The 13,129-nt window shown below is 39.9% G+C and overlaps 1 protein-coding gene across 2 annotated transcripts; it reads left to right on the top strand.

Annotated features, from left to right (window-relative positions):
* The first annotated feature begins 29 nt into the window (after positions 1-29).
* On the top strand, positions 30-12,795 carry ZNF518B (zinc finger protein 518B). Of its 2 annotated transcripts, none has more exons than XM_025192441.1 (2): positions 30-334; positions 8,606-12,795. In XM_025192441.1, the coding sequence occupies exon 2, from the start codon at positions 8,796-8,798 to the stop codon at positions 12,093-12,095; it is 3,300 nt and encodes a 1,099-aa protein (XP_025048226.1). In that variant the 5' UTR covers positions 30-334; positions 8,606-8,795; the 3' UTR covers positions 12,096-12,795. The 2 variants fall into 2 exon arrangements, with proteins under 2 accessions (XP_025048226.1, XP_006016833.1); XM_006016771.3 differs by having other exon boundaries at positions 30-416.
* The last annotated feature ends 334 nt before the right edge of the window (positions 12,796-13,129 follow it).

Genomic DNA, 13,129 nt, shown 5'->3' with positions numbered 1-13,129 from the left:
CAGCGGGGGCGCGGGACAGGCCCGGCCGGGCGGTGCTGCCTCTTGCGGCCGGCGGCGTCTCTGCACAGACCGCAACGCCCTCACCGGCGTTGAGAGAGAGCCAGAGCCGCGCCCTCCCGAGCGGGGGCGCCGTCGGGGGTAGGGAGCTCCGTTGGACCCTGCAGCAGTGACAGTGACCTCTGCCATAGCTTCGGGCAGCAGATGGACTGCAAGGGGCCTCGTCCAGCCCCCTGCTCGAGGCTGGATCACGGAGTCGTAGAGAAGCGGGGCCAGAAGGCGCCTCCGGAGATCATCCCGCTGCCTGAGGCAGGGCCGTGTCCAGCTAAACCCTCCGGTATAACGCACAGCCTAATCTCTTCCTAATACTACCGTCAGCCCTGACGCAACACAAGGCCGAGCACCCTAACCTGCTGCAGGTAAAGCGGGGAGACCAGGGCAGCCAACCTCTGCTCTTAACCAAAGGTGTTGATACATGCTAGAGGGATGCCTGGGAGAGGGCCGGCCCTCGCCACCGAGGAAGGCAGAATCCCCCCCAGTCTGACCAGTCTGAGCACCGGGTAAGGTTCCATCCTGACCCCGAGCGTGGTGATCCGTCTCGTTCTGATTGGAGGGGCAAGACCCTCTAGCGAGCAACCTCCGGCTGTGGTCCTAGCAGGAGCATTGGCACATCCAGTTGAAATCTCCAGGGATTTTCATTCATAGATTCATAGGTTGTAAGGGGCTGGAAGGGACCTTGGAAGATCATTGGGTCCAGCCCCCTGCACCAAGCGGGAAAGATAACTAGGGGTCAGGTGACCCCAGCAAGGTGACTGTCTAGTCTCCTCTTGAAGATTTCCAGGGTAAGCGATTGCACCACCTCTGTAGGGAACTTATTCCACAGTCTGGACACCGTAGCTGTGAAGAAGTTTATTTTTGGGTCCCATTTATTGCTGCCTAGCCATTGTGCATAGTTAGTCATGCCTCTGCAGTTTGTTTCTCCCACTGTGTTTCCACTGGAAAGCCACTCTGTCCTCCTAAATTTACATCCCTGTCAGTTCTTCAGAAAAAGAGAAGCTTTGGCCATTAGTTCAGTTACCTGGGAAGATTCAACCTGCTTTATTAATACACAGATAAATATCATCACTGTCAGGGCAGAACTGCAGTCAGTTTATCTAAATTAAATCTTTCTCTGTCTGGAATTTCAATATTTCAAAATGAAGTCTCCTAAGGCAGTTGTAGAGCTGAGAAGTTTTTACTCACATGTAGTGATTTATAATTAATGTTTTGAGTGAAATGATGCTACCTTATCAGAAGTTTAGAGTAAATATCCTGAGATATATTTTCAGTATCCAGTGTCCACACAGTTACAGAGAAGACTGCCTCATCCAACGTTCATAAATATTGCAGATTTATTCTGTTCTAGACATCTGGTTTGTTTGGGCTAAAAGGACCAAAAGATGCATGCAAAATAGGCAAATTTTAGAAGGTGTTGAAATCTGTAGTGTTATACATAATTGCAAACTAGGTACAGGTATAAATGCTTTCAGGATTAGGGCCCAGGATACATGAATATGCATTTATAAGTAGGATGTCCTTCCTCCTCTATATTCATGTTCCTCTGTGCCGTACTTCATTGATATATGCTTATTTGCCTTTAAATGTACAGCTCCTAAATTTAGTACAGTATTGAATTCTGGTTAAATATGTCTTGACTATTAATAAGTATATAGTTTAAAGGTTATAAAAGTGCCTTAGATAGAATACTATGAATTCTAATGTTAAAAGCAGGTTATATTATATTTCCAGTTATAAGCAAACGTAGGTGTGTCTCAGACACCTGCATATTCAAGTACTCTTCAAAAGACCACTGTAAAGGCCATCAATAGTAAGCACTTTGAATTCATAACAGGACTACTGTGTAACTTTCTACTTGAGAGAAGTCACAGAATTCTGTACATTTAAGATATAAATAAACTGATGACACAGTCCTTCACTAAACCATATGATCTCTTTCTCCATTTTCTTTCTCTCAATGCAGAATCAGGGCTCTTGGCTACTTCACAGTATACTGAAAGCTTGTTTTTAACTTAATGTTCTCACTGAATAAAATATGTGAAAATTATTTTACAGCAATAACTATAACTTGTCTTTAACAAGATATTTTGCATAATTTTATATTATAGTAAGTTGCAGTAAGGTTTTTTTCTGGGTATAATTAAAGTGGGAACTTTCTACATGAAGTCAAAATGTGAAATAATTGTGTGCATTTTATAATAAAGGCAAGCTTTGAAAACTTGATACATGGTCCTTTGCTGTCTTTAATCGTGTGTGTATGTGTGATTATTGTGAGAGGAAAAACGTTTTATTGAGCTTTAAGTACAGTAGCTGTTGGGACAACATGATTAATAATCATTTGGAAATTAAGTCTCCTCTTTGAAATAAATTAATTGTGTATTGTCCTTTTGACTTAATTTAGTGGCTTACTCTGCAGTATATTATCGATTGTTCTGCAGTACTCAGGAGAAGCCCTTTCTTGAAATGTATCACAGTTGACACATTTAATCTGACATTAGTGAATGGTAATGGCTAGTAAATTGGGCCAGCATTAATGGAAACGCTGGTTAATGGAGACACTTCAGTGACACACAAATGATTCTTAACCAGATTATTATATAGATGTCAATTTCAGATACAATCACTTAAAATAAAAATGAAACCAATATTTTTCTCTTAAAGATGCAGTGCAGTGTATATCCCTCTTATACAGTGGCATCTGATGTCATCCAAATCCTTTTTCTCTTGTACTTTTCTCTTATCTTGGATTTGTAATACTAATTTAATCATCCCATTTAATCTGCAAGTCTAGGGAATATGACCTGTCATACATTTTGTTACAATTGTATCTTATTTGCTTCGGTGGTGTTGTAAAACTGAATATGGCAAAATCACACTGCAAGACATTATTAATAACATGCATTTAAAATAAAGAGATTCCATACACTAAAAAGGGAACATTGCCTTTTTATAATGGGCCTAATTTTGGCACCATTGAATTAAGTAGAAGTTTTAAGAACATAAGAATTGCCAGTGTCTCATTTAGATCAGTTGCCAGTACCAGATACTTCAGCATCTGATGCAGGAAAGCCTGTGCTGGGTGATTCTGGAATAACCTGGATGTAGAAACAATTTCTTTCTAACCTCTAATGGAATGGGGTTAACCTAAGCCTTCCAATGTGTACGTGCCATTGCAAAGCTGACATCTTGTGTTTCTTGACCTCACTGATATATGTGACTCTTATCATTGAAGGTATGATATCATGTAGTGAGTAGGCAGGAGTATTTACTACATAATTTTAAAGTGTTGCTTTACAATTGCACTGAATATTTAACTTATGACATAAGAATGAGGAATGCCCATTTCACTTTCTCTGTATTATTCATTATTTTATATTCTTGTGTGTATTCCTTTTTCACTTTCTGTCAAAAATAAGCCTTTTTTTCAGTTCCTTTTAATGCAGGCATCTTGTCTTTATTCTAATAATTTTTGTTGCTTATCATCAAATTATTTCTTCTTGTTTTTTTTTTCCCCCTACATCTTTTAAACATAGGCAGTAGAACTGAAAACAGCATTCTAGGTCATTTTAACATTTTCAGGATTTTCTTCCATTTGGTTCTTTAATTATCCTAACACTTGTTTACCATTTGATTCCACTAAATCAGTAGTTCTTAACTTTTTTAAGACTCAAGGCACTCCTCCTTAGACTCGAGACATCCCTTGGAAAATGCTAGCTCTTAGCTTTCACTCGACTACAGAAATAAGAGAACAACTCTTCTGTTGCAAAGCAGTCAGAAAGACCATAACAAATAACAATGTTTGACCCTATGACTTCCTATTGGAAATATCTAGGTTTGTCTGGTGAATCAGGCAGGTGTTTGCACATCTAAGAGTAATGATATTGCCTGGCATCCCACAGCACTCTTAAAAGAATCTTGTGGCACTCCAGGACTTGATGGTACTTGGGTTGAGAATCACTCCACTAATGAGGTTCACAGTGCTGCCTTTGAGCTGCGCATTCTTTACTGAGGATTAGCTCTTAGAAAAAAATATGTGCTTATAGCTAAAAGTTGCTCAAAATAGAACCCCTCACATCAAAACCTTTCCAGTTGGAATGTCCAAACGTGGGGGGGAGACCACTAGTTGGAGTTGGCAAAAAATGAAAAGATGCATCATCAAGACATCATTAGCTACATAGGACCAACGCATGGAATCATAGTAAACTCTAGTTCATTTGATGGGATCTGAAGTTACCAATAAAATCATAAATGCAAACTTTGAGTTATGTATGGGTGGTACTAGTCACCTTAGTGTGTGTGTGTGCGTGTTACACCATGTAATATAGTGTGTAGTGGTTGTGACAACTGGTGTCAGTTTATCTATGTATCTGAGGCCCTGGAGTCTGCTCTCAATGGTCAGCTTCCTTCAAGGTGACGTCTTCTCCAGAAGTGGGGGCAAATGCTTGTCATTCTGTCTCAGTAGGTCAGGTGCTAGATGAGAGGGTGCTACTGAGGGTCACGCTTCACTGCCTTTTATCCCTTTCTGGCAGACATGTGTGATCCCCCAGCATCATCTTGGCTACCCAAGCTGGAGGTCGTGTCCCACGTGGGTCTTGAGTACTACCTGACAGCTGTTAGTCACAGGGATCTCTGCCTGCTGGTACCTGAAGTTCCGGGAGTCCACCCATAACTTATTGACTTAATGGCTATATTGTCATGAGTTACAGGAATAGTCCATAGGGTGAGTGCTCAGTTCCAGGAATAAGTTCCTTAGCTTGATTAGCTTAAAATGGGAGTTCCTTTGTCTACACTATTGTCTACTGATGATCATCATTCACTTGCATTCACTCAACAGATTTTATCACTTTACAGTTACAATTTCAATGTGGTTTTAACAGTGGTCCAGGGTGTAACTTCATTCTACGGGGAGTACATTCCTTAAGAGTTTAAAAGTATAAAATATAAAATACAAACTGCCATGGTAAAGATGAGGCAGATGAAACATGAAAATGTATTGTGAGAAATATATAAAAATGCAATGTGAGATGGTGAGGATCAAAGGCTACTGGGGACAGTAAGCGAGTTAGGTTAGCACCAGGATATATTTACAGTCTTTGCAGTGGATATTTTAGTTTTGGGTTTTTTTTAGTGACACTGAGCTTAATTGATATATAGATGTAGTGTCTAGGTTTCTCCTACAGAAAGCCACTTCAGCTTTCTGGCTTGCTCTGTCTTGCGACACCCATGCAATGAGTGTGCTAGGCCTCTGCATTTCTTTTCCTTCTAAGTGTTGGCACAAAATGGGGGTCAGGTGGGAGTAGGAGGGTGCAGGCAAGAAGGGGCTTCTGTTATATCCATGTCCAGAAGGAAAATGTACAAAGGGGGCTTTCTGCTACAACACCGCCTGATTATTCACTCTTTTTCAATCCGTTTCATTATCTGGATTCTAATGTAAGTTTACTGAAAGCTTGAGATTTTACATACATCTATATATAGGATTTCTTCTCCTAAATGTAATATCTCCTTGGTTGAGAAACTCAAAGGAGAAGGTCTTCTGAAATGCTCTAAGAAGGTTTCTGCTGAATCAAACATACTACATTTTAAACTGGACAGCTTATTTGAAATGTCTGCTTGATCAGTCCTTTTAAAATGGCTGACATTTTTCTTGAAAACATATTTCAAGAGCTTCTCTTGTTGGTTTACTAAATACTGCTCCAATTAATGTACCTTTTTAGTCCTGTTCTTCCATATTTTTGGTATTTATCTTCCTGTTGTTTTAAACAGCATAAAATACTCTTTCTTGTAATTCTAACATTTTGTGATCAAGTCACAGGAAGCCTAAGTGTAGTACATGTCATGTCTGCAGGTCAGTGTATATGATGTTCTGTTACTCTCTTTGCCATTTTTTAAAATTGTGAAAAGATTATGCATCTGTTTAATTATTAATTTTATTTTTGCCGCCTTGTGAACTTGCAGTTACATTCTAAACAATTCAAGCCATTGTTGAAGTAATCTGTGGCCTGGATTCATCCCTTTAGTTTTGAGAAAAATCAAATAGACTCTTTGCATTCTTCTTTATCCTGAAATGCAGCAGAAGACCTTCTGTTTCTGAGCTTAGAAGAAATAGAGATTTGGATGAAAAGTAGTTGACTTGGCTGCAGCTTGGGTAAGACAAAGGCACTATTAGCAGCAAGAGAAAAGAATCTAGATAGACCTTTTAGGAATTTTCACTTCATTCTTTATTGAAGGCAGTTAACAAGTAAATTCTTTTTTTTTTCAATCATAAATAAATCTCAGTTATTCAGATGACTCAGTGGCAGCTAGAAATCCTTGGTGATTGAATAGGAGACTAGCCAAGTTCCCATTTGTAAAAAATGGCAGTGTCATCTGTCCCCCTTTGAGAACATATAATTACAGCTTGTTTTGATCCATACAATGCACTCTACCATTTTATTCAGTATATAGCAACCCAGCTGCTAATTGGAATGAACCAAGGGAGTGTATTACAATACATTACTCAGATTTGCCTTGGTTCCATCTGAATTTGATGAGATCTGTGCACTTGCTGGTATCTTTAAAGCCCTTTCAGTGCTTTGAGAATCACTGTCTTTTCTCAGCAGCATTCCACAGAAGCAATGTACTATCTCAAAGAGAAATGTATGCTTAAAGGAGCCATCCCTAGGGCATTTGTAGGAAAAGTCTTAGTCCCACCAAAGTCAAGTTGCTGTAAAGCCTTTTATCATGATGTAAAAAATCTGAAGATGGACATTAGCAGATGAGAATATTTTAAAGTAGTTGCTGCACTGTGCTTATGGAATGGCAAACCAAATATTACCTATATGTAAGCAGGGAGAAGGTAATTTAGTAGATTTGTGAGTAGGACCTGTCTCGCAGACAATGCATTGTAATGTAATGTCACCTAAAAATGCCTCTTTCCTTGTATATGCATGTGCAGTCTACCTAGACAGGTACCTCTATGCAGCGGGATCCACATATTTAAAAATGCACACCCAGGGAAGATGAGTGGGTTTTAAATGTTTGTGGAATCCATAGACGGACACTATCAATGATGTTTACTTAGTTTTTATGAATGCTCTTGAAGAACTTTTTACACATTTAGCTAGGCAATGCCTGTTGTAGGTCAGGTACCACTTTAATATAAAACTATGGAAAAATTTGAAAATATTCTGAAATAGTCTTCAACAACCAATGGTTGGTGCCTTCTATTTTTCTTCCTTCTGCCTTCCAGCCTACTGTTTGTTGTGTTCTTTTCATAGACATTAGGGCTGGAAGGGACCTCGGAAGATCATCGAGTCCAGCCCCCGGCTCGAAGGGCAGGAAGTCAGCTGGGGTCATAGGATCCCAGCAAGATAAGAATCCAATTTGCTCTTGAAGGTATTCAATGTAGGTGCTTGAACCACCTCCAATGGCAGGCTGTTCCATACCATGGGGGCTCGGACAGTAAAGAAATCCTTCCTTATGTCCAGCCTGAATCGGTCTTGCAGTAGTTTATAACCGTTCAACCTCGTCATCCCTTGGGACACTCTGGTGAACAAACATTTCCCCCAGGTACTGGTGGTCACCCCTGATAAACTTATAGGTGGCCATCAGATCACCCCTGAGCCTGCGCTTTTCCAGGCTAAAGAGCCCCATGGCTCTCAGCCTGTCGTCGTAAGGTCTGTTTTCCTGACCTCTGATCATGCGTGTGGCTCTTCTCTGGACTCTCTCAAGCTTCTCCACATCGTTTTTGAATTGTGGAGCCCAAAACTGAACGCAGTACTCCAGCTGTAGCCTCACCAAGGCAGAGTATAAGGGGAGAATGACGTCCTGGGATTTGCTTGAGAAGCATCTATGGATGCAAGCTAGCGTTTTGCTCGCTTTACTAGCTGCAGCATCACATTGCATCTTTTGTTGCATCTTGTGTTTTCAAACTGCATTCTCACTTTTTTCTGGGCAGATGACATATGTCTGTGCATTAACTAAGACAGTAGACTGATCTTAATGCAAATCTTTGATCACTACTGCATCGCAAGAAATAAGCTTTTTTGTACAGAAATGGGTTTGTTTGCATCATTGCTAGTATTAGGCAAACTGGAAGCTTTGTCCTAGTTTTTTTTATGAACTATTATCCAAATTTATTTTAATGAGAAACATTAGCACTGACTATCAGAAAATTTCATTTAAGTGTAATAGTGTACTTGAGGATTTGGCTAACTGCAAAATGTGGTAGTTAAGGACATCTCAAAAAATAAAAACTCAACATGAGAATGCATCGCTTTTGCTCTCAGCTGACTGCCAGATTTCTTGTTTGATTAAATACTCCTAGTTTAAAAGAATATAAAGTAATGCATAGCATGGAGAAACTAGCTTAGAATATTGTTCAAGTTTTACAACATACAGATAATACCCATTGTCAGTATGTGATTCCACTAGCAGTGCTAAAATATCATAGATTTACAAGCGGTATTTCAAGTCAGATTTTTTTTCTTTCTGCAGATTATTACGATGGATTACCAAAACATTTGGAAGTGTGTTTCAATAACTGAACTGATCTTTTGTTTCTATTTTTTAGTGCTTCAAGCTGACAGAATTGAGCAAAGAAGTGAAAATACAGAATCTTTTGAATGCAGAACTTACAGCAGCATTTCCTCATAAAGATAAAATTAATGCTCTTCAGAGAAGTTGCTTAAATAATAGCTAATAAACATTTGAAATACTACCACCAAGAAAATAATTTTATCTCCTGTTGCTATGTTTGATTTATGTGGCAACAGGCCACTTCTTCTGAAATGCAGCTGAAGAAAATGAGGGAAATTTTGCCAAAATTATATGCCAGCCCTGTTAATGACAAAAGCAATTCCTTGACTACATCCCTGAAGAAAGTTACCGAGGATAAAACAAATCCTCCAAAAAGGAATGAAGGCCAAAATTGTTACCAAGGGACTGAAGCAGAAGATGATAAACTGACATTGGTAGGTTGTATAAAATGCAGAAGTGTGCAAAAATTTTCAGTGCATGGATTGCAAAAGTGTGACAAGCTTAAGAGGACTGAAGACAGAAATTTTATCTGTAACAAGTGCAGTCCACCAACTTTCAATTTGGTATCTGATAATGTCAGTGCCACAGACTTAAAAAAGCAAGGTAAACCATCTTCAAGTAAAATCCAAAAAACGTTTAAAGTAAAAAACTTTCAGCCAGGTAAATATTACTGTGATAAATGTCGATTTTCAACAAAGGATCCTTTGCAGTATAAAAAGCACGTAGCTCAACATGAGGAGATTAAGTTTCTTTGTTCCCACTGTAATTATGTATCCTACACTAAAGGAGAATTCCAGCGGCACCTGGTAAAACACACTGGAATTTTTCCATATCAATGTGAATACTGTGAATATGGTGCCATTCGACATGATTATATAGTAAAACATACCAGAAGAGTACATGAAAAAATCACTAGGAGTCGACTAACAAATATGGCTGTAAAGCGTGAGCAAAAGAGGTCTTGCTTGCCAAAGCAAGGCACTTTACCTATAAAGCAGAGATGTGATAAAAAAGTACTTCTTCCAAATGAGTTTTCAAATTTGTCATCAAGTGCAGCTTGTGGTAAGATTCGCACAGAATTGGCCAAAACAGTTAGTTTGTCTGATGATATAAAATGTAACATAGATACAGCATCAGTCCAAGATAAAAGCTTATTGGGGCCAGCTGAAGTGAACATATATGAGAATCCGAATGTGGAAGTTGAAGTTTATTCTCCAAAAAAGAAGCCTGTACAACCTGGAATGCCATTAACAGTAATTGCACCTTCAGAACTGGTTGTTCCTTCAAATTGTTTAGCTCAGTTACTAGAGATGAAAATAGTGAATGGCACGCAGCAGTTGGTTCTTAAACTTATCCCTCTGGAAGAAACAACTAATAAATCTATGAACTGTGATGAAGAGGAACTTGTGAACCAAGATCTAGAACAAATATCCAAAGGAAATAAAAATATGTCAGTGGCTGAAAACAAATTATTGACTACAGAAGCAAATGAAGACAGATTAGATCATGTTGCTAATCTGCTTGCTTCAGATAAATGCAACAAGAATTCTGAACGTCTTAATCTGTCTAATTCTCATGTTTTAGATTGCAACTCAAATATGCGTAGGGAAGGCAAATTAAGGCTAACTTGTGATATGGTGAAAGATTCGGGGAAAGGTGCTGAATTTAAAACAGGTATCCCAAAACTTTCTATTCAATCCCTGGTAACTAATAATAGTGAAAGCAGCTGCCCCAGATCTTCAAATAAGTTAACTGATGAAAAATGTGTGTTAAGTCATGATTTGCACTGTTATGAGAGCCTGAATACGTCTATAGGTCTACATGCTGCTGCTTCTGAAGATAAAACAACCCAGAATGTTTTGTTACAGGCTTCTCGGGAGAAGAGAAATTCCTCATGCCTTGTCCTTGGAGAAAAGAACATGTTGCCTTTAAATAGCAATGATAAAAAATGTAGGACTCAGTTCTCCAGCTCTCCAGAAATATGTCTGTTCAATGACAACAATTTTGTTAAAGAGCCTCTTACATCTTCTGAAGCAGGGAAAAAATCACCCATGGGTAAAACTGTATCATTGGAGGATTTAAATGTTGGCTTAAGTAGTGTAAAAAGAGTCGATTCTAAAGGTCAAATGAACAATCTCCTTTTGGAATCTTTAGAATTACAGAAAGTTGAAAATGAAGATAGCTGTTTAGAGGGTCCTGTTATTTCATCTGTATTTTCACTTAGCTCTGGTGCTGAAAACATCCCAGAGGGCATCAGATGGGACAGGAATTCACGGAATAAAAAGTCAACAGCTTTGTTATGTAGAAAGATTGCTCAGTTGATGTCTGCTGCTGAATCCCACGTGAAATCTACGTTGGCTGCTTCACCTAGGCCTGTTAGATGTCATGCTTCCAATGACAAGATGCCTTTGCCTCAGGAAACTTCAGCAAACTGTGAAAAAAATGTCCCCACTACTGAATTGGAACAATCTTCATCTTCACTTCAAGCATTATCGAAGGGTGAGATTAATAATGAAGAGTGTAATATAGAACAGCCACTGACAACTACAAAAACTCCTAAAAGTAGGGTTACTAAAAACTCGCATGTTGCTACCCCAGTGTTTATTCCAAAAGGGACAGTTCTTAGAGTGCTGAATACCACCAGCAGCAAGAGCCCTAAAGAAGTAGAAAATAAAGATAAAACATCACCTCCTTCTATATACTGCAAAGAAATGTTCTTACCAAGGCCGGTTCCTTTCAGCATTTCAGAGAAACTAAGCAGAAATCCACCTACTTTGGCAAAAGAGAATGAACTTAAAGAACAGTCCAGAAATATAACACTTAGATCAAAAAGAGAGGTGCAGACAAAAACTAGTAGCAAACAAAATTGTATGTTGTTGCATCAAAAGAATAATAACCTAATCAAGCAGAGCAAACCTAATTCAAAGAGTCAACTTGCACCAAAAAATAAGGTAAAACAAGCGGGTTCCAGGGATTATATTTCTAAGAAGAAAACAAGAATCCCATCAGAAACCAGTTACAGTTCTGAGATGACCCCTCTTTTGACAGCAAGACGTCTAAGGCTTGTACCTCTTAGAGTGGATCAGTTGATAAAATGTCCTCGTCGTAACCAGCCTGTAGTTGTGTTAAACCATCCTGATGTTGATTCACTAGAGGTAATTAATGTAATGAAGACCATCAACAAGTATAAAGGCCATGTTCTGAAAGTAGTTTTGTCAGAAAGAACAAGTAGTTGTCTTGGAGTGAAACGACATCATAGGCGGCTTACACTTCAGGATGTTGAAACGTTAAGCCAAGTGAAAAAGCCTAACATGTTAAAAATGAAGCTAAAGAAGACCCATAAAAACAACTACCAAGTAGTGGAAACTTCACCAGCTGAAACACTGAAGTGTATGTTTAAGTGTTGGTTTTGTGGAAGAATATATGTCGACCAGGAAGAATGGATGTGTCATGGACAGAGGCACTTAATAGAAGCTACTAAAGGTTGGGATGTTCTTTCTCTTCCACTAAAAAGCCACAAGTGAGAAACTGGCTATTATTTCTCTTAGTTTAACATGAGTGCTATTAATTTGTTAGGAAAAAAATGCAGAATTAAATAATTTATTTTAGCAAAAGCTTTTTATTTTTGGCCAGATGGGGAATGAGAATAGAGATTATAAACAGCATGCGAAGCCAGTGGCAAGTATTCAGCACTACAGAACATTCTTTTGCTTCAAGAGGCCCTCTTCTAGCTTTTTGAGAGCATTTCCTTTAAAATGATATACTACGCAAGCATCTTTCCAGTGACCATTTGCTGCACTATAATGCTAGATTTGCGTTAGGTCACTGTGGGTTAAAATCTCAAATTATGTGACATATGTCAAATTGATTTAATCAGTCAGTAACAGGAGGTCGTCTCGGTGCTGATCTCTGTTACCCGCCCACCTGTTCCTGGGCCAACCGCCCGTGTTCTCGCCTGCCATGCCTTGATGTTAATTGATTAATAGGGATGTTAATTCGGTGGGAGGCTGCCCATTCTCTGGCAGGTGCTAGATGCCGGGGGTGCTATCTGCGGCTCCTTTTCCTTCCCTGCACCACAGCTCAAGCCTCGCATGTGGTATCTAGGTGTTCTTATCATCACCGGCCCCACACTGGGCCCCAGAATCCTATCAGGACCCCTCCAAGATCCCTCCATTCAGGCAGCTACCCCGCTTTCATTTGGCTATCTAGCTCCCTGAAACCATTTTCCCCTCTCAGGTGTGGTCCCCCCAGGACCTTTGGCTACCAGCCCTGGCCCACCTCCAGGCCAGTTGGGACCCCAGGCCCTCAGCTCTTGGGCATCCCTTGTGGTGGGCCCCTGGCCCTTCTGACCATCCTGGTCCTGGCCCCAGCATGGGCCAGTCGGGGTACTCTCTTGATCAGGTCTGAGTCTCTAGCCCCTCACTCTCTCCAGGGGTCTGCCCTCTGGGTCCTACAAACAAAGGGGTTACTGACCCGGTGGTGGGGGCTAGGGGTTAAGGTGCCCCGACCCGCCTTTCACCGGGGTGGTAACTGGCCTAGCATTTCCTGGGGGCTCCCG

Source organism: Alligator sinensis, unplaced genomic scaffold, assembly GCF_000455745.1.
Source record: "Alligator sinensis unplaced genomic scaffold, ASM45574v1 scaffold104_1, whole genome shotgun sequence".
Classification (NCBI taxonomy): Eukaryota; Metazoa; Chordata; order Crocodylia; family Alligatoridae; genus Alligator; species Alligator sinensis.
This window is presented reverse-complemented; position numbering and strand designations above follow the sequence as displayed.

What these genes read in the sequence shown, in the direction of transcription:
- ZNF518B (XM_025192441.1), top strand. Translation starts at nt 8,796, where the DNA reads ATGTGGCAACAGGCCACTTCTTCTGAAATGCAGCTGAAGAAAATGAGG.